Genomic DNA, 26,492 nt, shown 5'->3' on the forward strand with positions numbered 1-26,492 from the left:
CAATTTAGGGATAGCTATACTAAATATACATTTATAAAATGGTTTGTATACATGTTGTTTATAGCCACAAAGGTTTGGTGTAATTACACAAGTTTATTATATATTTTTTTTATTTATCATTGCAGCTTTCTGAGACAAATTAGAATTCATTTAGTGAAGGTGGAGTGTGGCACTATTTGGTTTGTTTAACCACTTGCCGACCGCCGCGCGACTATCTACGGCGGCGGTCAGCCCCTCACAGGCAAAGTGACGTAGGTCTACGTCGCTCGCCTGTGAGGGTTTAGGGAGCGAGCGCGCGCCGCCGGAGGCGCGCTCCCGCTCCCGCGTGGTCACGGACCCCCCCGCGCGTGTGACCGGCGGACCTGATCGCCGCCGGCCACTCTGCGATCGGCGGGGGAGAGGGAGAAAGTCAGGCAGCTTGTGTAAACAAGCTGCCTGTCATTCTCCTCTCTGTATGAGAGATGATCACATGGATCTACTATGTAGATCCATTGATCACTCTGCATACAGTTGAAGCCACAGCCAATCACAGTTAGAATCACGCCCCTAGGGACACACACAGCCCCTCCCTCTCAAATAAAGTTAACCCCTTCACTACCAGTGTATTTTTACAGTAACAGTGCATATATATAGCACTGATTACTGTAGAAATGTCACTGGTAACCCCAAAAGTGTCAAAAATGTCAGTCAAGGGTCCGATCTGTCCGCCGAAATGTCGCAGTACCGCAAAAAAAATCGCAGATCGCTGCCATTACGCGTTAAAAAAAAAAAACAACAAAAATGACAAAAATCTTTCCCTTTGTTAGTAAACGCAATAACTTTTGCGCAAACCAATCAAAATACGCTTTTTGCGATTTTTTTTACCAAACATAGGTAGCATAAAACAAATTGGCCGAAAATATTAAAAAATTTTGATTTTTACATTTTTTTTGGGGGGAATTTCATATAAAAAAAAGGGAAAAATATTGCTATTTTTGCAAAATTGACGCTCTTTTTTTGTTTATAGCGCGTGATCAAAAAATCGCACAGGTGATCAAATACCGCCAAAATAAAGCTCTGTTTGTGGGAAAAAAAGGACGCCAAATTCGTTTAGGTACAGCGTCGCACGACCGCGCAATTGTCCGTTAAAGTCACGCAGTGCCGAATCGCAAAATACCCTCTGGTCGTTTAGCAGCCAAATCCTCCGGGGCTTAAGTGGTTAAGAAATATTTATTTATGCTTTAAGCCTGGTGTTTTATGAGTGAAGCTAAACATACCACTTTCTGCCCGGAACACAGTGGGGTTGATTTAAGAAAGACAAATAGACTACTCATTTTGCAAAGGTAATTAGCCCTTAGCCTTAATGATGTAGGGAAATTTCACTTTGCAAAGAATACCCAATCACATGCAAGGGTAATAAACAAAACAGCATTTTTGCTTGCACATGGATGATGGAAGTCAGCAGAGCTTCACCTCATTCGCTCTGGGGAAAATTCCCTTGCAAAATGAGAAGTCTGTTTGCCTCTTGTAAATACCTCAGGTCAAAGTCAAAGTCAAATCTACTTTTTTGGCAATTCTTCCACATGTACAATACATACATACAGAGAATCAAAATTACGTTACTCTTAGACCCCCGGTGCATACAGATAACACTAACAATATAGCCTAAAAATCTAAAAACACAAAAAATAAATAAAGATAAAGTTAAATAAAAACAGCGCAAGGCACATGACAGATAAAGTGCAGACCAATGACTTCAGTTCCATGGTGAATGAGGTAGTGAGCAGACCAATGCTGCCAAAGTGACTGGTGCAAATCATCGAATGCTAGTGGGAGGAGGGGGTGGGAGGGGGTGGAAGGACCTAGGAATATGGGATCTAGGGAAGGGGAGGTGCATAGTTCAGTGGTGCCTATTGCAGAAAAGGGACAAAGGGGCAAGTTCGGAGCGAGTTCAGCTTCCTGACAGCCTGATGGATAAAGCTGTCCTTCAGTCTGCTGGTCCTGGCCTGGAGACTCCGCAGTCTCCTCCCTGATGGCAGCAGACTGAAGAAGCTGTGTAACGGGTGGGTAGGATCACCTGCAATGCATAGAGCTTTGCGAGTGAGACGGGTTCCATAAATATCCTGAAGGGAGGGGAGAGAGATACCAATGATCTTCTCAGCTGCTCTCACTGTGCGTTGCAGAGTCTTCCAGCAAGATGCATTGCAGGTGCCACACCACACAGTGATGCAGCTGGTCAGAATGCTCTCGATGGTGCCTCTGTAGAAGGTGTACATGATGGGGGATGGGGCTCTGGCTCTCCTCAGTTTGCAGCGAAAGTAGAGATGCTGCTGTGATTTCTTGGCCAGTGCTGCAGTGTTATCAGTCCAGGAGAGGTACCTGTATAGAATTATACTTATAATCAGGTTAGGGTGTTTTGAGTTGAGCTGGAACAAATGGCACAAAATAGAAGCCTTGAATAATTCAGAATTCACTCTGTACATTGCTAGAAACGTTTAAAAGAAACCGAAATACATAAAGGAAACTCATAAAAGTAATGCAAAAGCCATTACTGACTCCCTTCTAAAAGTAATAGTTGACTGTCTTTCTCTAACCTCAATACTTTAACCACTTAAGCCCCGGAGGATTTGGCTGCTAAACGACCAGAGGGTATTTTGCGATTCGGCACTGCGTGACTTTAACGGACAATTGCGCGGTCGTGCGACGCTGTACCTAAACGAATTTGGCGTCCTTTTTTTCCCACAAACAGAGCTTTCTTTTGGCGGTATTTGATCACCTGTGCGATTTTTTGATCACGCGCTATAAACAAAAAAAGAGCGTAAATTTTGCAAAAATAGCAATATTTTTCCCTTTTTTTTATATGAAATTCCCCCCAAAAAAAATGTAAAAATCAAAATTTTTTAATATTTTCGGCCAATTTGTTTTATGCTACCTATGTTTGGTAAAAAAAATCGCAAAAAGCGTATTTTGATTGGTTTGCGCAAAAGTTATTGCGTTTACTAACAAAGGGAAAGATTTTTGTCATTTTTGTTGTTTTTTTTTTTAACGCGTAATGGCGGCGATCTGCGATTTTTTTTGCGGTACTGCGACATTGCGGCGGAAAGATCGGACCCTTGACTGACATTTTTGACACTTTTGGGGTTACCAGTGACATTTCTACAGTAATCAGTGCTATATATATGAAGGGGTTAACTTTATTTGAGAGGGAGGGGCTGTGTGTGTCCCTAGGGGCGTGATTCTAACTGTGATTGGCTGTGGCTTCAACTGTATGCAGAGTGATCAATGGATCTACATAGTAGATCCATGTGATCAGCTCTCATACAGAGAGGAGAATGACAGGCAGCTTGTTTACACAAGCTGCCTGACTTTCTCCCTCTCCCCCGCCGATCGCAGAGTGGCCGGCGGCGATCGGGTCCGCCGGTCACACGCGCGGGGGGGTCCGTGACCACGCGGGAGCGCGCCTCCGGCGGCGCGCGCTCGCTCCCTAAACCCTCACAGGCGAGCGACGTAGACCTACGTCACTTTGCCTGTGAGGGGCTGACCGCCGCCGTAGATAGTCGTGCGGCGGTCGGCAAGTGGTTAAAGGGACCATGTTACAAAAATATAGTTAAGACTGAAAAAGAAGGCAATTTTATCAATAATGAATTGCAACCAGGTAGCTTTAAGACCCTATGCTTCATAGTCAACAGTGGAGCTTCTGACCTTTTTAATACAGGTTTCCATTAAACTATGATATTGAGCAGGGATTGGAAGCAAATTTATGTATGATTTTTTTATGCATATTACAGACCTATTATCTATGGGCAAACCATATCTTGAGGATTGTCCATGATCCCACAGGAGTGTGCACAGATCATCCATGGGAGAGGCAGAGGTAATTAAATACAATTATGATAATGAATAACACAAAGCAATAATTTACAGGTACAAAAATTGAAAAGGTTGACATGGACTTTAACAGGCTTTTTAGCATAGCAGACCAAACAAAACTGTCCATCACCGTGTGGCTTCAATTATATAACATATTTCTAGCCAAAGAAAGGTGAAATGTATTGATTCAATGAAGGAAAACCAAGAACTTACCATTTTTGTCCATGGAATGGGGCTCTGACTGTTTCTTGCCAATATCAGCGAAAGAGCGCACAATTGGTATTCGATTACTTAACTTCTTTTGGTTTTGATGATGGTGTTGTTTCAGGAGAGCCTTGTGAACTCTGTGACGGACATCCTCGCTTAGTTGCCCTGAAGCTACTTGTTGATCGAGAATCATATCTAAAGCCAAAAAAAAGCAAACTGAGTGTAAAAAAAAAGTTTTTGAGTTTTTCCCTTTTTTTCTGGGGGGATTTACAGTTACTTCCATTGTTCCTTGGGGGACAGAAAGTGCATAAAATGCTCCCCGATGGGGGAAAAGATGCTGATAAAAGCCTGAAAGAGAATTTAAAACAAAACTGTGACCAGTCTATGCACAATTAAGTTTTTAAATATTCTGAACAAGCAGTGGAAGCTCTTTCGAACAAGCCTCATTAACCTCTGTAGTTATCAGTATTGTGGAGAAATTCACATTCAAAGCTGAAGATTAGTTTTTTGGAATACAGCAACAAACACATTGGGTATGTGTAATAGTGTGTATCCCATTATCTGCAGGCAGCTGCTTCTGTTGAAAATTATCCCTGAAGTGTCTCCTTCACACCGCCAGATACTTCTCTCATTGGCAGTCTTACAGAGCTGCAAAGGTAGACAACAGCAGCTGATATAAAGAGAAAAAATGTGTAGCTCACACACCCCCTGCTTTCCTCTCGCCATTTTTATTGCTCATATTACTAATCTCCTACAACAAGTACTTGAGTTCCTGTGAGCTAGAATGGAATGTTTTTGTACTCAAAGCTTAAATGGCAGCAGGTAAAAAACACTTGAAAAACAAGTATGTTTACCCATATTTTTGCAGGTGCTCCTATTTTAAGGTCTATGGGGCCTAAAACATGTGATTCTGCTCCTGTACTACAAACTGCGTGTAGAAACCCATGACAATGTGCAAAAAAACCTCTATATAGCCTGGCTATGTTCATGTTATGTGTGAATGATTGCTTTGTTGGGATTTTGAGAATCTTTTGAGAATGAATTAAAAGTAAAAGATGCTAGGAAGGTCAGGGATTCAGGTTATTTTTTTTTTTTTTTCTTACTGATCTGAATTTAACGGAGCTCAATGCTTTCAATAGGCCTCTACACACAGTACACACAGAAGAGTAAATGTCAGTAAACTAGAACCACTTTCACACTGCTTAGTTGAAAAGTGCTTGTGATGTGTTTTAGGTGTGTTTTCCAATTACTTGATTCCAATCATGTACCTGTGATGCAAAAAGCGCACCAAAAACGCAACTGCAGCGTGAATGCACTTTCGATGCATTTTCCATTCATTTCAAAAGGTAAGTGGATTTTTTGTGCATTTTTTAAACATGCACCACAAATGCAGCATGCAGGACTTTTAAAAGTGTACCACAGTGTATTGGTGTGAGAAGTTCCATAGAATTTAAAGGGATACATTTTTCATGCAGTTTTGTTCCACTTTTTAAACACCAAAAGCTAATCAAAAACAGATCACTGTGAAAGGGCCCTAACTGTTAAAAATATGTAAATATTTTAATGTCAATAGTCTGAACGCAGATGCATTTTCAACCTTCCTTACATTATTCAAAATTAAACAAATGTTTTGTCTGGAGTTACACTTTAATGATGATATGCAGGGGGGGATGAAGAAAAATATCTGTATTTTTCAATTTAAAAATAAGTATCCATTGTGAAAAGAATAGAAATTCTAGTAGTAAGTTTCAGTATTTGTCTTAAGTGTTTCTCTAACTCAGTTGACCTTGTCATTATATTAATACATTTTTCACTTGGTACATAACACAGACAAGCAATCTCATTTTAAACAATGCTTCCTGCATTAACTATTATTTTAATCAGCGTTACAGAGATTAAAATCCCAAACCATGTAAAAATAATAAATAAGCAGAAACTGGACACTGATTATATAATGCTCTGTTGTTATACTGCCAAGGTTCATTTAGGAAGCTTGTCAGTTTTCAGTGATTTTATTTAAATTGGCTGGGCCTACTGCGTGTTTCATTCCGCTAATCCCCTTCCAGCAAACTCACTATGTCTCATTTATTAAAACCTTGAATAATTGTACAATGTCCAAGCCACATTTAAAACCTGATGTGGTTTCACCACATGGCAGAGCAATCAAAATTAACTCTTAATTATTAATACTAGGAGCTATGCAGTGTGCCTTCTGCTAAAAAGTAAGAACAGTTTCAAGATCAACAATTCAATTTTTTTACAAAGAGATTTCTAAATAAATATACAAACTGTAATGCCAGACCTGATGTTCTCTTCAGCAGTATTAGATGCAGGGAAGGCTTAGAACCCTGTCAGGTTTTTATTTTTCATTCAAGACATGGAGGTTGACTTTGTGATTTAGGGTCCTTTCACACGGGCGGTCCGTATGTCCGTTTTTCATCCCATTTTTTTGCGGATGAAAAACTGACATAATGCATGTCAATGGGATTGCGGATATCAGCAGATGACCATCCGCTGACATCCGATTTGCGTCCTTTCCTATCAGTTCCGTTTTTTGTAACGGAACAGAACCCTATTTTTCTTCCGTTTAAAAAAACCGAACGGACGCAAAAACGGATGTCAGCAGTGTCATCCGCTGACATCCGCAATCCCATTGACATGCATCATCTCCGTTTATCATCCATAAACGGATGGGATGATAAACAGACATATGGACCGGATGACACAAGTGTCATCCATGTCCGTAAACAAAAAAAAAAAGTGGCGGAGCGGATCAAAAACGGTCCGCCCCGTGTGAAAGGACCCTAAGGGGTTATAACAATTATGCCTTGGAAACATTGCCTTTTATATACAATTGAGTGTTTATGTATTTTACATAATATTTATAAAAAATTGATCATAAACTTCTGTTAGATGTATCACTGGGGTACTTTATAAGTCAGCAATAAACAAGATGCATGGGGGATACTATTAGTCCTAATGGCACTCTGGTGCACTTGAAAATGCAGCACTGGGAACTGCACTTGTGGTTTCCTTGAAGGCCATGTTTTCAGAAAAGGTGCAGGGACCTTTTCCCTGCATTTTCAGAAGGCACATTAGCCCATTCAAATGAATAGTCTGCCTTGCCTGTGCAAAACGCAGCTCACAGAGCCCCACAAGTGTGAACTTAGTCTTATTCCTAGATCATTCAAAAATGCCCAGCACACCAAAAATGAACCTCTAAATTCAAAAGGTTTAAGTAGGTCTCTCACCTTAGGAAAGGGGCCAGTGTGACCAAAAAGGAGAACCTCCTAAACGTGGCCAGTTATGAATTAGTGGCCTGAAAGTAACAGTAATGGTTTAAGCTGTTGCTATGCTATTTATGGACAGCAAATGAAAATCATTTATTGACCTGCAGATTCAGTACCAATGTAAAAAGATTCAAATATTATTAGCTAGCATATTTGGAACACCTTTATACCTAGAAATTGTAGTAGCAACAAAACATTAAAGATACTGTAGAAGGGCTAGAGGTGGCTATAGCAGCAGTCATGACCACTAAAGTTGTCATCACTTCCTTGAAGGGATGGTAGGGACTACCGCTGGAAATCATTGCCAACAATGATCCACAATTTATTTTAATAGAGTTTGAGACTTTCCTTAAATCAAAGGGAATAACGCACATCTTAACGCCATGTCATCATTAACAGGACAATGGAGGTGTGGAACAGTTTAACCAGACATTTAAAAATGGTCTAAAGACACATCTGCATGAAGGACTCCTCTTCAGCAAAACTGCAACTAGGGTTCTGGAAACACTACTGGTCAGTCCCTCACAGCGCCACTAGGTAATTGCCTTTAAAACTGAGGATTGTCCATGACCTATGAACCCTACTCTATAGGATTGAAGCCAACAAAAAAAAAAGCAGAATCCCTAAACCTGCGAGCTAGAGGGGTACCAGGTCAAAGCAAAAACCTACAATGACAAAAACGTCAAGACGACTACCCTCATTTCTGACCAGTGGGTGGGGATAAGGAAGTCATCAATCAATTCAAAATGTAACTCCATTCTCCCCAAGCCTGTGAGAATCCACATCAGAAACCTAATGGTTGGAGGAAGGATCAACTTGGCATGTGAGCAGGCTAGTACCTGTAGTACAGGACACAACTCCCAATTGGCGTACTTGGTATGAAGCACCTAGCTCAACCACACATAAAAACCCTACTGCAACAAACATCTGGAAGCCCGGACAACTACTCCCACTCTCATGAACTGAAGAGTAGAACTTGGTAGAGTTCAGAACGAATCAAAACTTTGCCTTTGCACCCGGCCATGTACTTTATAATGTTATATATGAGAAGGGGGGGGGGATGTTTTGTATTAAGTTCTGTGTGTCACCATTTTAAATAAAGTGTTATGATATTTCTCCTGTATGGAAAAAGGGAAACATTTAGGAAACAAAAGCAGTCGGTGTTTGAAACCTTAACACCATTGGTCCCTACAAGCATCAACCAAATTAAGAATGAAATGGAAACCTTACAAAAGACAACTTCAAAAACTTGCCATGAACAGGAAGCAAAAAAAAACTCCAGAAGCTACAAGAGCAGGCCTTGTGGATACAACCCAAACAACATAAAACAAACACAACATCTATAACTCCTGCTATCAGTGACTTGGAATCAGATTCAGAATCCCAAGTTATCATCTGTGTAAATACTGACCTGACTGAAAATGTGGATATAACAGATGAACTTGAAATCATTAATTTGTCAAATCATAAACTTTCTGAACCAGAAATAACAATCCTCTCCAAAGGCCTCACATTCTGCCCAACCACCAAATTGGATAATTTACAGGTATTGTCAGATATGGAGGAATTCTTCAGGAGACTAAGGCTCAAAGAATATTCTCACAGTAATGAAAGGTATTCTAGGACAATAGAAGGTGACAAAAAGAAAAAGGATAAAAAACAGCAACTTCACATCTCCACAAGGACGCAACCCCAAACTGGACACCTATATTGGCAGCTTCAGACTGAGAGTTACATCCCTGATATCCACCTAACAAAAGAAAATCTTATACAGCCAGGGCTGCCATCAGGGGGGGACAGCCCATACACATGTAGGGGGCCCAGAGATTTTGAGGGGCCCAGCTGGCCAGGCCCCAACCAACGAGATTGAGATGTTGTTGTTGTAGTAACTAGCAATTGCTCAAGCAGGGCAGCCAAAGAGTAAGCCGATTCAGCCGAAGGGATGTCTCTTTGCTGGATTGAGCTTTTTCTTTGCTGAATATTTGAGGCCATCTCTTTGCTGGATTGGGATGTCTCTTTGTTGAATATTTGGGCTGTATCTTTGCTGGATTGGTATCATTTTCATATATTAAGTTGTAAGAGTGTTAAAATAAGTGTGTGCACTGAAGGACTCGGTGGGACGGCCAGAGGGTGAGCCCTGGGGAATATTGGTTGTCAGGCCCGGAGGGGCCCAGGCCTAAAGCTGTGTAAGGGGCCCCAAAATTTCTGATGGCTGCCCTGTATACAGCCTTTCACCACTGGAGCGAAGAGCTGTACATGATTTATAATAATCAGGCCATCCCCATCAAACCAGCAGATAAAAGGGGGAGCAGTCATTGTGATGGATACAAACAAATATATTCAGGAAGGCCAGAGGCAGCTGGCAAATAATACTTACTATAAAAAACTGGATTATGATCCGACCCAGTATTTTACTAAGCAATTAAAAGTTCTCATTATAACAACCCAACCCACCTACATTCAGAACTTATCAATGCGTTTCTGGATAATGCAGAAATTGGGGACTTCTACATGCTGCCCAAGATTCACAAGCCAGGAAATCCAGGCAAACCCATCATAACAGATATGAATACACTTACCGAACATATCTCCGGCCTTGTAGAAAATATGTTAAAACCATTAGTTTCCTTCAAGACACAACTGACTTTCTGAACAAGCTTAACAATATACAACAATTACCACCTAATACACTTCTAGTCACTATGGATGTAGAATCACTGTACAGTAACATCCCTCACAAGGATGGATTGGCTGCATGTCACAGATTCTTATCATCCTCACCAAACCACAAATCCAGTGCTGAGGATGTTACACAGCTCATCGAATTCATTCTTACACACAACTACTTCACTTTCAATAATGACATCTATCTCCAGTGTATGGGTACTGCTATGGGAAGTAAAATGGCACCCTAGTATGCAAACTTATTTATGGCTGATCTGGAGGACAAATCCCTGAACAGTATACAACAAAAGCCATACAGATATTATCGCTATATCGATAATATCTTCATCATATGGACAGAAAAACAATTTTACTCATTGATCAACACCTTTCACCCATCTATCAAACTTAAAATGGATTGTTCGAACAGGCATGTCAACTTCCTAGATACCACAGTATACATCAGGAATGACAAGCTTCATATTTCGATAAACAGGAAACCGACTAACCGATGCAGCTATCTCCACAGTTCCAGTTTTCACCCCCAACACACTAAATGGGCCATCATACACAGCCAGGCCATCAGATACCACCGAATATGTTCAGACCCAGAAGACAGAGATAAACATCTCAGAACACTAGCAAACTCCTTCCGTAAGAAAGGTTACAAAGACCAAACCATCAACACCAGAATAAACACGGCCTTGAAAACCCAAAGAGAAAATCTTCTCCAATACAAAGAGAAAAAACAAATAACCGTGTACCTCTAGTCACCACATACAATCCAGCACTAGAAGGGACAAGAAAGATAATCAAAGATTTACAACCCATCATCAACAGGGGATGAAACTCTGAAAGGCATATTCCAACAAACTCCAATACTGACTTTCAGACAAGCACCCAACTTCAGACATAAAATTATCAGCAGGAAACTTCATTCTGATTATGAAGTCACAAATAATGGGAGCAAACCCTGCCATAAAAACGTTGCAAACTGTGCAACCAGATCAATCTGTCTAAAAGTGTCACACACACAAATGGGACCTTCAATATAACAGGATCATACAACTGCACCTCCAGTAATGTTGTGTACCTCATCCAATGCAAAAGATGTAGCAAAGGATCTTATGTAGGAGAAACAGGACTGAAGTTGCGAGTGAGGATGAATTTGCACAGACATACCATCAAGGAACATAAAGAAGATAGTTTCTGCACACCTGTGGGACATCATTTTTCACAACCAGGCCACACTATAGAAGATCTCAATGTTTTAGTTCTTAAAGGGAATTTCAGAACTATCCAGAAAAGGAAAACTTTTGAATAAGGAATGATACTTCTTTTTGACAAAAAATAACGGCCTAAATTTAGATATGGGTTTCCTTACTCATTATTCTACAGTTTTACGACCCCCTCTGTAACTACCCATATATGACATAGTCTTTTTTATTCAACCAGCAGGTTGAACAAAAAAACTGACTTGATTCCTCCATCAACACAATCAAGATTGATGGGGAAATCCTCCCCGCTGAGCTATTGCATTCTGACAGTGGGGAGACTTACTTGCCATCAGAATACACTAATCAACATTGCAGGCACTGATCGGGGGGGGAAAATCCAGCAGGGCAGTTGTACAGAAGTCAATCGGTAGACTGACTTCTCTACAATCTCAATTGACTTCTGTACCACCTCACTGCCATGCATGGATCGAATTTCGGCCAGTCAGTGCTGAACCGCCTTACTTTTGATTCATATAAGGCCAGCTTTATACTGTGATTGTCAAAATGCTGATGAAAATATATCTCAGGTCTACTCACTCCTGGCTGGACCAGAACTCTAAGGGGTCTATCTGCAAAACATCCATTGTCACACACATTCGTGCAGCCTGCATGAATTTTGGCAATACTTTCTGTAATAGATTCATTCTTATGATTGTCAGCTCCTTTTTAGTGACCAAAATGCAGTCTTGTTTACGGAAATTGTGCAATGAGAAAATAAACCTGATTTTGGCCACTAGATGGAGATGCCAATCATAAGAATAAATCTATTAAGCTGAAACTGAACGGGAGGAGGTTATTTGTCCCTTTTATTAAGACAATCAATGTTTCTGGTACAAAGCATTTAAAATGCATTGCAACAAAACAAACAAAAGCAATTTAACATATGAACTGTAAAAAAATCAGACAAAAAAACGATGGTGGTGAAGGGGATAATATAAAATAATTAGGGTTAACAAGGGTTAAACTTGTAATTATTTATTTTTATTATGTTTACAATTCACACAGAAAACAAATTTATAAATAATGGCTACAACTGTAGCTTTCATTCATAAATTAAGAACTGTTTTCACGCTGACCGCTAAGCACTGCAAATTACACTGGGAGCTCGGGTAATCAATCAGGTTCTGTTGTTCTGCTGTGAACTCATAGACCCCGATAAGTACATGAACTCGCCTTGTTATTGAACTGTGGCAGGCTGAGCTATGTGAGACTCATTATGTACAGTAGATGCATGCACATGGTACAGCTTTTGGAGACAGCATCAGGTGTGAGTGTGCAAAGAAACTGGGATGGATGTGCTGTTTACCATTGTACATTATTTATTTGCATACAAATATTGATCATCATGTGGGACACTTGGGTGGTTATCACCTTATAGTGCTAATAAGACCAGTAGAGCAGACACCAGAGAGTGACTCTTTGATGAACATAGCTTTGCATATGCTATGGGGGCTGGAGGTCTTTTTCAGGCATCATAAAGGGATCTGTTTGTTTCTTGCCTTTTACTAGCCAGTATGTATAAATAAGATACCAATAACAGAATACGGGAGACTGACATTGCTGGATGTACAGTACATACATGTAGGAGTATCAAAGCGATGCAATACAGAGATAGCACATATACAAGGCTGCCATTTAGTCTTTAATTCAGTCTACTGTGACATATACCAAGCTGGAAGATTCCAAGAATCAGGACTGGACTGAGAACAGACATTGCAACATAACCTTGAACATACTAGGAGGTCCATTGTGTCCTCATTTGTGAGTCCAAGATTTTCAATAGGGATGTTTAGGAAGCAGGATGATAGATGCAAAGGGGGGTGTTGGTCTACTATTTTATTTTGTTCTTGGCAGGGGCGTAACTACAGGGGTTGCAGGGGTTGCAATTGCAACCGGGCCCGAAGCTCCAGGGGGCCCAGCATTGGATAGGAGGGGCAGCATGTAGAGAAATCACTGTCCTCCTTTTTCCTCCTGTAGCTGCAGAAAGAAAATGGAGGAGATTGGTTACTCTGTATGCTGCCCCCGCCACTCCCCCTATCCAGTTCACTTGTGATATGCTGTCTCTGGGCCCCTGTGTGCTCCCCTGGTCCCCCCCCCCACTGTGATCCCTCCCCTCTCCTGCCGGCTGCTGCAGGGGATGTGTCACAATAGAGAACCAGGAAGGGGTCGGTAAATATGTAATTTACCAGCTCCTTGCTTCTCTAAATGGACAGAGTCATAGTCAGTGAAAATGTAAAAAAATAAAATAAAATGATAAAAGATAATACAATTAAAATACCAAAATATAAAAACTACTGACACCAGTGGGTGAACTTCCAGGATCGCAAAGGTCACACTTGCAACCGGGCCCTGGCATTCCACCACCGTGGGGAGGCCCCAAGATGGCAGGGAGGTAGCCCACTGCAAAACTTGTGAAAGGGACCCGCTGTGGGACCGTAATAAAGGGCCCCGCAAGGGGAGTAAAGGGCCCCAGGATCAGTGGGAAGAGCCCTGGGCTTGAAGGGAAGGGCCCCGGCCAGGGGTCCGGGGGGGGCCCTTCATGGTTTCTTGCACCGGGGCCCTGAAGGTTCTAGTTACGCCTCTGGTTCTTGGCTAAGTCGTTTAAACAATGTTTTGGACTTGAGATGTACTGTATGTGTGTCAATAAATTTGTAAGGATTTTTTGTAAACCTAATGATGCTCATTAGCAGCCTTTTTGTTGTATACTTAGTTGGTGCACATTGAGAGGTTGTTTGAATATGAACCAGGATTTTATCTTTTTTGTAAACCTTCTCCACTACAATGCTTAGGGCTGTCTTTCACATCCCTGATGGACCTCTACAGTCACTCTCAGAGATGAGATCACTCTGCCCAACAATGTCGGAACATATCTGCTGCTAGGTGCCAACACAATCATTTCAGGGCTATTTGTATGAATCTTTGTTTGAATTTAGACATAAAAGTCCAGAGGTGGCCAGGATAGCTAAACAAAGTGGGAAACAGTGATCCCAGTTCTAACCCTACTGCCCAAGATACTGGAAAAAGAGTGACCATCTATTCAACTAATACATGGAGACACAGCATTTTAAGGTTTTACCCCCTTCATGACCAGGGCATTTTTTTTATATTGAGCACTGTGCTGCTTTAACTAGTAATTGCATGGTCAACACATAACTGAAACTTATATCATTTTTTTCACACAAATAGAGCTTTTGTTTTGGTGGTATTCGATCACCACTACGTTTTTTATTCTTTATTATGTACAAAAATTCAGAAAATTTAAAAAAATATACATTTTCTACTTTCTACTTCATATCCAATAAAATCAAATTTGTTCATAAATTTAGGCCAAAATATATTCTGCTACATGATAAAAAAAACAAAACTGCATTTTTGGGGACACTATACCATCGGAGACACTAGTATAGTTATGATCATGATCAAGATATTTATCTGTACAGACACTATGCTATTAATGGTGGTGATCAGCGAGTTAAGCTGTGACTGTAATAGGGTGGCAATCTAGTGCTAACTGGAAGGGACGTTAACTGACTAACTGACACTGACGTCGCCAGTGACACTAATAAAGTGACTAGGGATGATACTGTACACTGTACTAATAGCACTGGCTGGGAAGGGGTTAACATCAATGGGCAATTGAGGGGTTAACTATGTGCCAAACAAGTGTAATGTGTGCTGATTTTACAGATCTGTCTGCTTTTTCTCCCTGAACTCAGAGTTCATTTCAGGGAGAAGTAACAGATTGCTGCCTGTGTAGAGAGTTCTGTGTGTTTGTCATTACAGAATACTGTGCTGTTACGAGCCACAGCTAATCAGCAGGTTTCAGCCAAAATCATTGGCTGAAATCTGCTGACAAACAAAATTACACTGCGACATACGGGTGTGTCTATTTTACAGCAGTCATATGACTGCTATTCTGTTTTCATTTCTATATTGTAGGTGCATCAAGGCTGTGGTAGGGTTGTATCATTTTACTAGGGTACAATAGCAATTAATATAATTTCTGGATTTCTTAACTGTGTGAAGAAAAAATGTCTCAGGAGGCCTTACGTTCTAACAGAGGCGTAACTAGAACCTTCAGGGCCCCGGTGCAAGAAACCATGAGGGCCCCCTGGACCCCTGGCCGGGGCCCTTTCCTTCAAGCCTGGGGCTCTTCCCACTGATCCTGGGGCCCTTTACTTTCATTGTGGGGCTCTTTATTACGGTCCCGCAGCGGGACCCTTTCACAAGTTCTGCAGTGGGCCCCGTAATTTTATTACAATGTCACTGACTATGACTAGGTCCATTCAGAGAAGAAAGGAGCTGGTAAATTACATATTTACCGACCCCTTCCTGGTTCTCTATAGTGACACATCCCCTGCAGCAGCCAGCAGGAGAGAGGAGGAAGCACATTGGGGGGGGGGGGAGGCGGGGGAGCACACAGGGGCCTAGAGACAGCAGAACACAAGTGAACTGAATAGGAGGAGTGGCGGGGGCAGCATACAGAGGAACCAATCTCCTCCATTTTCCTCCTTCAGCTACTGGAGGAAAAAGGAGGACACTGATTGCTCTACATGCTGCCCCCGCCGCCCCTCCTATCCAGGTGTACAGGGGAGCCGCACAGGCACGCTGGAGCTTGGGGCCCGGATGCAATTGCAACCCCTGCAACCCCTGTAGTTACACCCCTGCGTTCTAACATGACAACATAGTGATTCCCATGATGAAATTCTGAAATAATATAGGCCTTCTAGGTCCAAACCAGTTATATTTGGTGTATGTTTCTCTAGAGGTATCTAAGGCTGGTACATTCTTTTAACACTGTTTTATACAAATGTTTTGGTGCATTTTTCATACAAAGTATGGCATATTGCTTCTTGTTAAACCTGAATGTGCTTCACAAAACAAAACAACTCGGGGGCCGCCATCATATACCAACAATAGACCAACATCTAATTACACAGGAAAAATGATACATTGTTCCCATTGCCTCTGTTTCCCAGCTCGTCGCTGATCAGAGGCTCCCTTCCTCTTTGATCAAGATAAAAAAGGTATGTGAATATGCCTGCTCATAATTATTTCATGTGCCTTGAGGGATGCTTTATGGGATTTTTCATATACATGTGAAGATGTAAAAAAAAAAAAAGCTTAAAAATACACAAAACAGAAGCCTCTGCAATTCCAGAATCATTCCTTATAAATTGCCCTGTTAAAATCTTAGCAGGAATCCAGCTCTCCACTGAATGTTATACAGATTTAGGGAAATATCAGATCAATTTTTTTTAAATACAGTACATGTTCCATAAAATGAGTTAGAATTATTAATAATAATAAATTAAAAATCATGTTAAGACAAATACAAAAAAGTAATATAATGCAACCCAGCAGTCCCTACATGTGGTGGCTGCATTCATTTTCTTTTTTTCCCAAGCTTTTTTCCCTCCAATTTTACTTGATGATCCTGCTAGTAACAAACTTCCTGTCCTATTGTGACAGGACTTACCCACTGTACTGTATAGAGCAGGGGACTCCACACTTTCCAAATAAAGGGCCACTTTACTGTCCTTCAGACCTAGGGCCAGTGGGAGTAGAAAAGGTTTTGCCATCAAGTGCCATCAAGTGGGAATACACAATGCCCTATCTTTGGTGTCAGTGGAGGAATAGTGCTCCATCATTGGTGTCAATGGAAGGAATTAGGCCCCATCATTGGTGTCAATGGAAGGAATTGTGCCGTGTGACGGTACTCACCGTCACTGGGAGTGAAAGACAGATACCTAATGGACTCTGAGAATATGGTTTGGATTGCTTCAAATGGGTTCTGTGTTTACACTTCTGCTAATGTGTCTTGTACTTCAATGTCAGAGACAGACAGTCTGTCACTGGCGGTCTTTTTTTATTGTCTGTGTATTGAGGTGTTATGTGTATTCTGTTAAGACTGTCTGTCCCATTGTTAATGAACCCACATGTTGTTTCTGTCCAGATGGCTAGATAATTAGTTTAGGTTAATTCTATTTCTGTATACAATTTCATCTGCATAGGATAATGTAATCATGCAACCCCTGACCTGTGTGTGTGTGTGTGTGTGTTTGTGTGTGTGTGGTAATTTGATCAGGAGGGGGATGTCCATGCTGTATATAAACTGTGTGCGTTGTTCAATAAAAGAGAAGGTTCCAAAACGTATACAAGCTAAGTTGTCGGCTAGCTTTGTATGGGGGCTGCTGGAATATTTGATATCTATGTTCAAGGCTGAAGGAGGCGGTATACTGACGGAAGCCCACTGACACAGTGTGGGTCACAGTTCCATTACATGCCGCATCACTGGTGACAATGGAAGGAATTTGGCCCCATCGTTGGTGTCAATGGAAGTAATTGTGCCCCATTGTTGGTGTCAAAGGAAGGAAGGAAGGAATTGTGCCCCATTGTTGGCTCCAGTGGGAGGAATTGTTCCCCATTGTTGGTTCAAGTGGTAGGAATTGTGCCCTTTCACTGATGTCAATGGAAGAAATTGTGCCCCATTGTTGGTATTAATGAAATGAAATATGCCCCATTGTTGGTGTCAGTGGAAGGAATTGTGCTCCATCATTGGTGTCAGTGGAAGAAATTATGCCTTAATGTGTGTGTCAATGGAAGGATTTGTGCCCCATTGTTGGTATTAGTGGGAGGAATTGTGCCCTTTTCATGGTCTCAGTGGGAGGATTAGTCCCCCACTGTTGGTGTCAATGACAGGAATTATGCCCATTGTTGGTGCCAGTGAATGGAATAGTGCCCCAAGGATAAAGGCAAGCAAAGAGCTGCATCCAGTCCCCAGGCCACAGTTTGGAGACCATTGGTATAGAGTTTATGGAGCCCTGTCACCCTAAGCCTTTACTGATATTCATAACTTAGGTTAAGTGCTGTGAGGTCGACAAGAGTAAACTGGGCAGGGCTGATAACACTGTTTCAGATTTCAGTGCAACCCTCGTGCAGAGAGCTAAGTTAGTTAGGAAATCACTGAATTTCTTGCAGCATCATTAGGTATTTTTTGCACTTATCAAACAGATACAGCAAAATGCCGTAAATGGTGTTTTTATTAAGAGAGCAGAGAAGATAAGATTCATTGTTAGGGTTTACACTTTAACATTTTACCTATTTTCTTAAAATGGCACAGCGCCTAATCTTTATATTGGCTTAAAGCAGAACTCCAGCCAAAATTGACAAAATAAAATTAATAACTCTTTAAAACATAAAATAACAAAACCAGCTGCTGGGGAATTCTGGAGATGGCTTTGAACAGACTACAGGCCTGACAGTGATTATGATCTTGGTTCCTTCAGCTGGATAAATAGTTACGAAATATGAGATAAGTGCCAGTTGTTTATGGTATTGGGCATGAGAAACGCTAGATTGTCCGGTTAACTTGTTCTAGTTAAGAGACTGCTGGTTTATCTTACTGTGTGTGAGCTTGTTATGGCCAAATAATGAGAGTGTCTTCTGGAAATATAGAGCATTACAAAAGTAGGAATGGTTGGTATTAGTGAGGGGTATATCATATTTTAATCAGCTCTTTGAATACATGATCAAAATAGCATAAATATATGGTGAAATGTAACCAATTTAGCACTTTCTTCTGTGCTGCTAAAGTGCCACATATGCGTACATTAAGCTTGTATTATATTTTTTACTGCACAACAGAATGGTCTTGATTTTTCAAAGTCAGATGGTGGAGAATGTGGGCACCAATATGTCACTTCCTCTACTCAACCAAGATGGCTGTGCTCTGGAGGATGGGACAAGACACTGGTGCTATAGATAAGGTTTAATTACCTAGGTCTCTCCCCTCTTGCTGAGTCGTTCTGAGACCTGGTAGTATGGCTTGACAAGTAACTCAATCTCTCTTGTGCAGTGTTTCTGTAAATAGATTTAGCCTGGTGCTGTTTGCTTTGTTGTGAAGCTAATTCTGTGTGTGTGGATGCCTCTGAATTAATGTAAACCAATGTCCCACTAAACGTATCAATTGATTTTCAGAATATGTGGATTGGGGATTGTTTGTTGACAGAGCACTTAGATACCTTGCCATTGGAAGACATTAATATAGAGCTCTTTTTGGGGATTGATATCCATGCTGGCAATTGAGGTGGCAGTGAAAACATTTATTTGAATAGCAACAGTATTCTTGACCCTTGAGTTGGAGGGAAGGATCTGCAGTGTGCCACATAAACCTGTAGATTGCAGTTACCTGTTAGGGTATCAATCTAACAAAAGGCTTGTGGTTGGGAGTGTGCACACAAATAGACATACATAGAGAAATAAAGAAATTTATGGGCACTGCATAGTCTGCAAGAGAGAGGGGAAAAAAGCCTGTCTTGGCAGTCAGGGAAGAGAAGTTTCTTTTAAGTGTGAGCAGAAATGGGTCAGCCCCTCTCCCTTGGAGTTGCAACGCAAGGACAAAACCGCTGGGAATATGCCAGAGGATTGAGATCCAAGTGATGCAGCAGATAAATCAAACTCATGTAATTCTGCGTATCCTCCTTACAGGCCAGATTATAGCAAAGTGTGTATATTTTATCCAGCATTGAGCAAAAAGTGAGTTAGAGAATAAGAGTGGAAAGGTAATCTTATTTTTTTTGTTTTAAAATAGTTCTTTTAAAACCACTTGCCGACTGCCTAACTGGGAATGTACATCATTATTTTGACGTTAAATACCGGGGTTATGGCAGCAGCTAGCTGCCATAACCCGGTATAATTTTTTCCCTAAGGCTCCGTTCACATGTAGGCGTTTTGGGGCGTTTTTGGCGCGTTTTTCTGCTCTAGGATCAGCTCTCAAAACGCCCAATAAGACAAATCCTATTCATTTCAATGGCCCCTGTTCACATCTGAGCGTTTTGACGCCGTGAGCAAAACGCCCAATGCTCAAAAAAGTACATGAGCTTCTTTTTGGGCAGATTACAGGTGTTTTCCATTGGTCTCTAGTCAATCTAAAAACGCCTGCACAAAAAACGCCTGTAAAAAACGCCTGTAAAACGCCTGCAAAAACGCCCATAAAAATGCCTGAAAAAAACGCCCATAAAAACACCTGTAATAGCAACGCCAAGATGTGAACGTAGCCTAAGGCAGCCAATTCACCATGGGATCGCTTTTATAGGAGGCAGAGTCGTCGGTAAGCCTGGAACCGGGGACCGGGGGCTAGACAGGAGGCCGATTGAGGGCAGGATAGCCCCCACTTGACTCTATGCCCTTGGAGGAACGAGGCAACCTCCGATATCACTTCTGGTTCTCGGGCTTAAAGACATATTTTTTTTTTCAAAATGTCCAATTTTTAATTCTTTTGCTTTTAAGGGTAAATGAGAGATCTGGGGTCTTTTTGAGAGGACCTGTCATGCTTATTTCTATTACAAGCAATGTTTACTTTTATTGCAAAAGGAATAAAAGTGAGAAAAAAAATTAAGGGGACATTGTAAAAATAAAAAATAAAGTAAAATAAATAATAAAAAAAAAAATTAAGGCACCTTATCCCTTCGTGCTCGCGCGCAAAAGCGAACACATACATAAGTCGCGCCCGCATATGTAAACGGTGTTCAAACCACACATGTGAGGTATCGTTAGAGCGAGGCCAACAATTCTAGTGCAAGACCTCCTCTATAACTCTAAACAGGTAACCTGTAAAAAATTTTAAAGCGTCGACTATGGAGATTTTTTTAAGTACCGTAGTTTGTCACCATGACACGAGCATGTGCAATTTTAAAGCATGACATGTTAGGTATGTATTTACTTTTACTCGCCCCAACATTATCTCTCACAGTGAACAAAAAATTTGGCTAACTTTACTGCTTTGTGTTGTTTTGTTTTCATTTGTTAAAGTGTATTTTTAAAAAAAAAAATTGAATGGCCGCTGCACAAATACAATGTGACATAAAATACCGCCCTCCATTAAATGACCGTCATTTTATTCTTTGGAGTCTCCACTACAATATATATATATATATATATATATATATATATCATTTTTGGGGGGTTCTAAATAATTTTCTAGCAAAAAATACAGATTTTTACTAACAAATAAGGTAAGTAACAAATGCCACAAAAAGGCCCCAGTCTTAAAGCGGTTAACAATGGCAAGGATTGTGAGAAGTGTATCTTATATATATTTATTCGTAGCAAATAAGGTGTTTGTTTGCTGGTATTAAAGAAGACTTCTGTTGAGTTGTGTGAAAAGTCTGTGATGTGACAGTCTCACTAATCTGGCATCCCGCTCACCACTCCCTTCTGAATAATGACTGTATACTGTACAGTACGCTGCAATGTGAACACACTGTTGTGTATTTCTTTTAAAAAGTTACTGTAACCTTCTTCTTGTTATCGTAAATAGAAAATTGTGAGGATGCATCAGGTTAATTATTATGATGTAAACAATATGGTTTTATAATGAGAAAGTGCTCAATTCTAACTTGGTGTGGTGAATCATTTTTATGGGAGTGAGAGATGTTAAAATGAAGGTATAAAATTAATTTACCACTATATGTATAGAAGCTTGTTAAATATATTTTAGTATTGGAAAAATGCACCTAAAGGGGTAAAGGTTCTATGAACCTATGTTTAAAGTGATTGCAAACCTTTTTTTTTTTAAATAATAAACATGTAATACCTACTCTGTGCTATTCTTTTTTCACAGAACAGTCCCGCTCCTCTTTTTCTTCTGGGGTCTCCCGCCAGCACTCTTGGCTCCACCTCTTTGGTGAGTGCCCCCATGGGAGTTTATAGACGTAGACAGCAAACCTTGGCCCCGGCCCCCTGATCCCTAATCAAATAATTTTATTGATAGCAGCATGAACCAATAGCTCTCACCGCTATCAATCTGCAGTGTGAGGAGCAAGAGAGTGGTGAGAGCCACTGCTCTCATGCACAGTGCTGGATCAAGATTGGGCTCAGGTAAGAATGGGACGGGGGTGGATGGGGGGATCCTGTGGCACAGATGTTTTTTTTTACCTTAATGAAGAAAATGCATTAAGGTAAAGCCTTAAGCCTTTAGAACCACTTTCAGTAGTGTGTTTTCTTTCTTTATTTTTGCATCTAACCATTTGCTTCCAGAAGGTAGGCCAAATTCTTAGTGGATGTTTGGCAATGAGTTCCAGAATCCTGTGCTTTTCTTGCACATTGTCTGCCATCTGAATTTTTCTACAGCACAGCTTTTGTTGCAATATTTCGCTTCAATACAGGTATTTCGAGCACAACACTATGTGTCCTCAGTCTTATGGTCCCCTTCCTCTGAGCCCTGGTAAACTTGGACTAGCCCTACCCTGCGACTGGACAGTGAAAGGAGAAGCAGCACAGTGATGTTCTCATCTTTCTGTCACTCTGCTTTCTCATTCCATCACCATTCTTCTTGTCAACACATGATTGAGCTACTTGTGCTGCTTCTTTCTCTCACACTCCTTCCCTGCTGTACAGGGACTGCAAGAGGCTGATGCTAGGTCATACTCTTATACATAAATTGTGCCTGGTAATGCAGGATTTAGTCCATAAAGGACAACTTAGCTAAAACTAAAGTTATGGTTTAAAGCCCAACTCCAGATTTCATACAAAAAGCCACTGCATACTTCCCTTATCCATGAAAACACTTCCCCATCCCTTTTTATTCAAAAATTTAGGCAAATGATGGGGAAGGATTTACAACAAGAGGGGGACAGGCTTAATCTTGATTTGGAAGAAGTCAAAATGAAATGTACACCCTTGATCCAGGATTCAATGGGCTCTAGGGAGGCACATGGACTGAAGGTGCCCACAGAAACTAAAGAACATTTGCCCAGTCTGACCACTTAGGTTCAGTCTGGGAAACAAGCAAGCCTGCTGTTGTCTTCTTCATACAGGTACTTGCAAGGACTATAATATGCCTACACTTCAGCATTACTATTGAAATGTTTTACATCAGGTCAGGTTCACTTTAAATAATTAATACAAAACTGTGCAAAATGGTATCTGGCCAATATAGATAATTGTGTTTCAAATTTCAATCAGGTTTATAAATATAATTAATTGCAACACCTGTTTTATCGTAGAAGGAAACAGAAAAAACGAAAGAGCAACAAGCAAAGAATTATTTGTTCAGAAATAACACAGCTTACATGCTGAAAATGAAAAACTATTTAATTTGCATATCCTATTGTGGGAAGAGACCTATAATTTCACACAAGGCGCTGTTCTGCTGTCAAGCAAGATAAAGCTAAAACCATTGCTATATTTAGTATATACAGTAGTTATGCTTCCCAAACGCAAAAGAAAGGTGAATGAACCTTGTATAGGTTACCAACAGGCAGTCATTTAGGAAACAATGAGCGGTTTATTTTTTTAATTTATGTTAAACAAATATTTTATATAAAAAGATAATGCTAGTCTCTATCTTTAATCAAGATTTTCACAAGAGTGTGAGATTTTTATTTGGATTTTAAATAAACTGATTGGGTTTTATATACTGAAAGAAGAATAGAGTCTCATTATTTTGTATTTTACCGAGCATATCCGCAAAGAAAGTTTTGGTATTTAATATACAACAATGCCAACAAATAAGGGGGATACTATTCTGAGGGTTGCAATCTTCCTGCTTTTCAAGATACTCACCTTTTGCCTGTTAAAGGCCTTTTACAATATTAAGGTCCACCATTTAAGATGTCCATTTGGGGTAAGCTTGGCTGTACAAGTATTCTGCACTATTTCAGGCACTTAATAATGAAGATCACAGAAAGGAGTGGATGCACTTTCTCATTATAATATTTATATTTACTTTTGGAATAGTTGATGCATTAGGGTTGATTTTCCAAAGGCAAGTAGGCGGATTACACTACATCCTTATGAACTTATTTCATCATTGATACATTGATACTATTAGGCCTCGTTCACACTGGCTTACTACAGCGTAGACCCATGCAAGGGCCGTGTTTGCCCATACAGGGATGCACAGTTGTTCCATGAATTGGGAGCAGTGGCTATGTCTGTGAGTCTCAGTTGACACGAATGAGACTGCCTGCTCTGAGATGCATGGAAAACCTGTGCACCCTTGTGTGGGCAAATAAGGCCATTGTGTACTCTGTAGCATGCCCATGTGGCCTTAGTGATTTTTTAGGCACATATGGATTTTTGCAATTATGAAAATCCACTTGTAAAATGTTTTGTTTCTAAGCAATTCTTGTTTACTAAGGTGTTTTACAAATACAGCATAATATTGTGAATACTTTTTTATAATTTATTCTACCTAGATGTAAATACTATGCAGTGCATTTTTGCTTCCATCGATTATCTGAATTTATTTTATTAATCGTATGATTGCTACTAAACTTTGAATAACTATTTTTCTTCTAAAAATTTATGCTGTTTACCTCTGTCCTTGCTTGTTTTTCATGGCATCGCAATAAAGCATAAAGAAAACATAACAACCTACAGTCATATCATGTCTTTTACCTGCAATTTCTTCCAAGGAGTTGGCCCTCATGTCCAGCAACACAGTACCATGCAGTATACAACTTCTCAATTCAAACAGACTGTGAAGAGACAGCGTGGCCACGTAGGGTTTGCTCCATCGCTCTCCGCCATCTTCAACATCTTCTTCAAACTTCAACCACCTAACAAATGAAGGCATAGACACATTTGAGTCCAATGCCAAACTCTACTAGGAACCCATATTTATTTTTTTATTTTTTTTTTTAGCTTATGTTCATTTTAAACATAAGAACATTTTTTATAAAATAGAGCATTTGGTATAAAATATGTAATAAGTATCCATTTCAAGATAAGAAGTAAATATTCTGAAGTCAGGCTTTTATGCCCAAAGGTTAGAATAAAGAAGAATACAACTGAATACATTACATTCTTGAAATACTGAATGCATTTCATTTGTGAATACAATTTAATACGTTAAATTCTTGGATACAGCAGAACACATTTTATTTCTAAACACAATTAAATACTTTACATTCTTGTGTAGATGGGTGCCCACCAGCTCTGTTTGTGTCCGCTGCCTATTCACACTTCCCCCAATGTTGCTGGTCAAGAGGAATGTACTTCAGCGGGCCTTTCTCCTCTCACTTCCCTCCTGCCACTGCATAGGCAAACAGAGTGGTTCTGTGTGAAAATTCCCCTTTTCTGAATTGAGGCTAATGGCTGCAGAACTACAGGCCCAGATTTTTCTGCATACATAGGAGGAGAAATAAAAAGTTTTCCCAGGCAATTACGAGAGCTCGGGCAAAACAGCATGGGGAGTCAACTAGTACAGACCTGATGCTGGGGTCTGCGCAGGACACCAGGAAAACAGTGTGGCGAAACCAAAGTGGGTGGACCTGTGCTGTGCTGGCCTATACCAAGGACATGGCCTGTGAGGACCAGAGTAAGAGATTGAGCCACAGAGAGAGTTTCTGTGCTTTGGAACCTGAGCTGAGGAGACCAATTGCTGTGTGTGCCCACCTAACTGCGGATCTGATCTGTGGAGCCAATAATGAGGACTGAGACTGCTGGGCTGATTGACCACCAAGTATATGGGGCTGGACCTGCTGCATGCCAGGATTGGTGAGCAGAGCTACAGAGTTTAATCCCTTACCCTTAGCCCACAATTAATGCAATAGAGAGAGATGCTTACCTAATAGCCCATTAGCTATATTTTTGTGAATAGAATAAAAGAGAGCGCTAAATGTGCACCACCTAACAGAAGGGTCCCAATGACAGCTGACTAACCTTGACAATTCGACGCCAGGTACTTTAGACATTACCATGATTACCACTTTGCCAGTAATGCATACACCCACCGGCTATTGGGGCTGTATGCGTAGAGTACACCTAGGAACATTGCTTGATTAACTATTGCTAAGATTTACAGTGAGGTTTATTTTGTGTCATTCATGCTTTAACGGTTGATGCTATTCTTACTAATTCTGTGTGGAATAGTGTAATGGGGCTTAGCCTTTTGTGGAGTAAGTAAATGGCCGTAGGTAAGGCTAACCTGCCCGTCAGTTAATCAAACTTATTATGTTGTCCTATTTATTTGTTCTATACACTGCAAATTAGACTCAGAGGAACTATCATCAACCTTTATAGGGATGTCAGGTTAACAGAAAAAAGCAGTATGGCATTATGGAGCAGTATTGGACAGATGTCAACTCTATACCGAAACACAGGGAACCCAGGCTGGCCCCTCAATCTGAATTAGTGTAATTGTTCAAAAGATTCCATGCTCTCCACAAACTAGTAAAGATGAATATACCAGTTTTAG

At 40.6% G+C, this 26,492-nt stretch overlaps 1 protein-coding gene across 4 annotated transcripts in view; it reads right to left on the reverse strand.

Moving 5' to 3' along the window:
* SLC4A10 (solute carrier family 4 member 10) overlaps positions 1-26,492 on the reverse strand; it is a 409,068-nt gene that overhangs the window by 121,590 nt on the left and 260,986 nt on the right. For all 4 annotated transcript variants that reach the window (XM_082261024.1, XM_082261023.1, XM_082261026.1 and 1 more), the window contains exons 5-6: positions 24,692-24,852; positions 4,063-4,251 (exon numbers count right to left, since the gene is read on the reverse strand). In XM_082261024.1, coding sequence (XP_082117150.1) covers positions 4,063-4,251; positions 24,692-24,852 — 350 coding nt within the window. The remainder of the gene's footprint in view (positions 1-4,062; positions 4,252-24,691; positions 24,853-26,492) is intronic.

This window comes from Pelophylax lessonae (assembly GCF_965119305.1).
Source record: "Pelophylax lessonae genome assembly, chromosome: 6".
Lineage (NCBI taxonomy): Eukaryota > Metazoa > Chordata > Amphibia > Anura > Ranidae > Pelophylax > Pelophylax lessonae.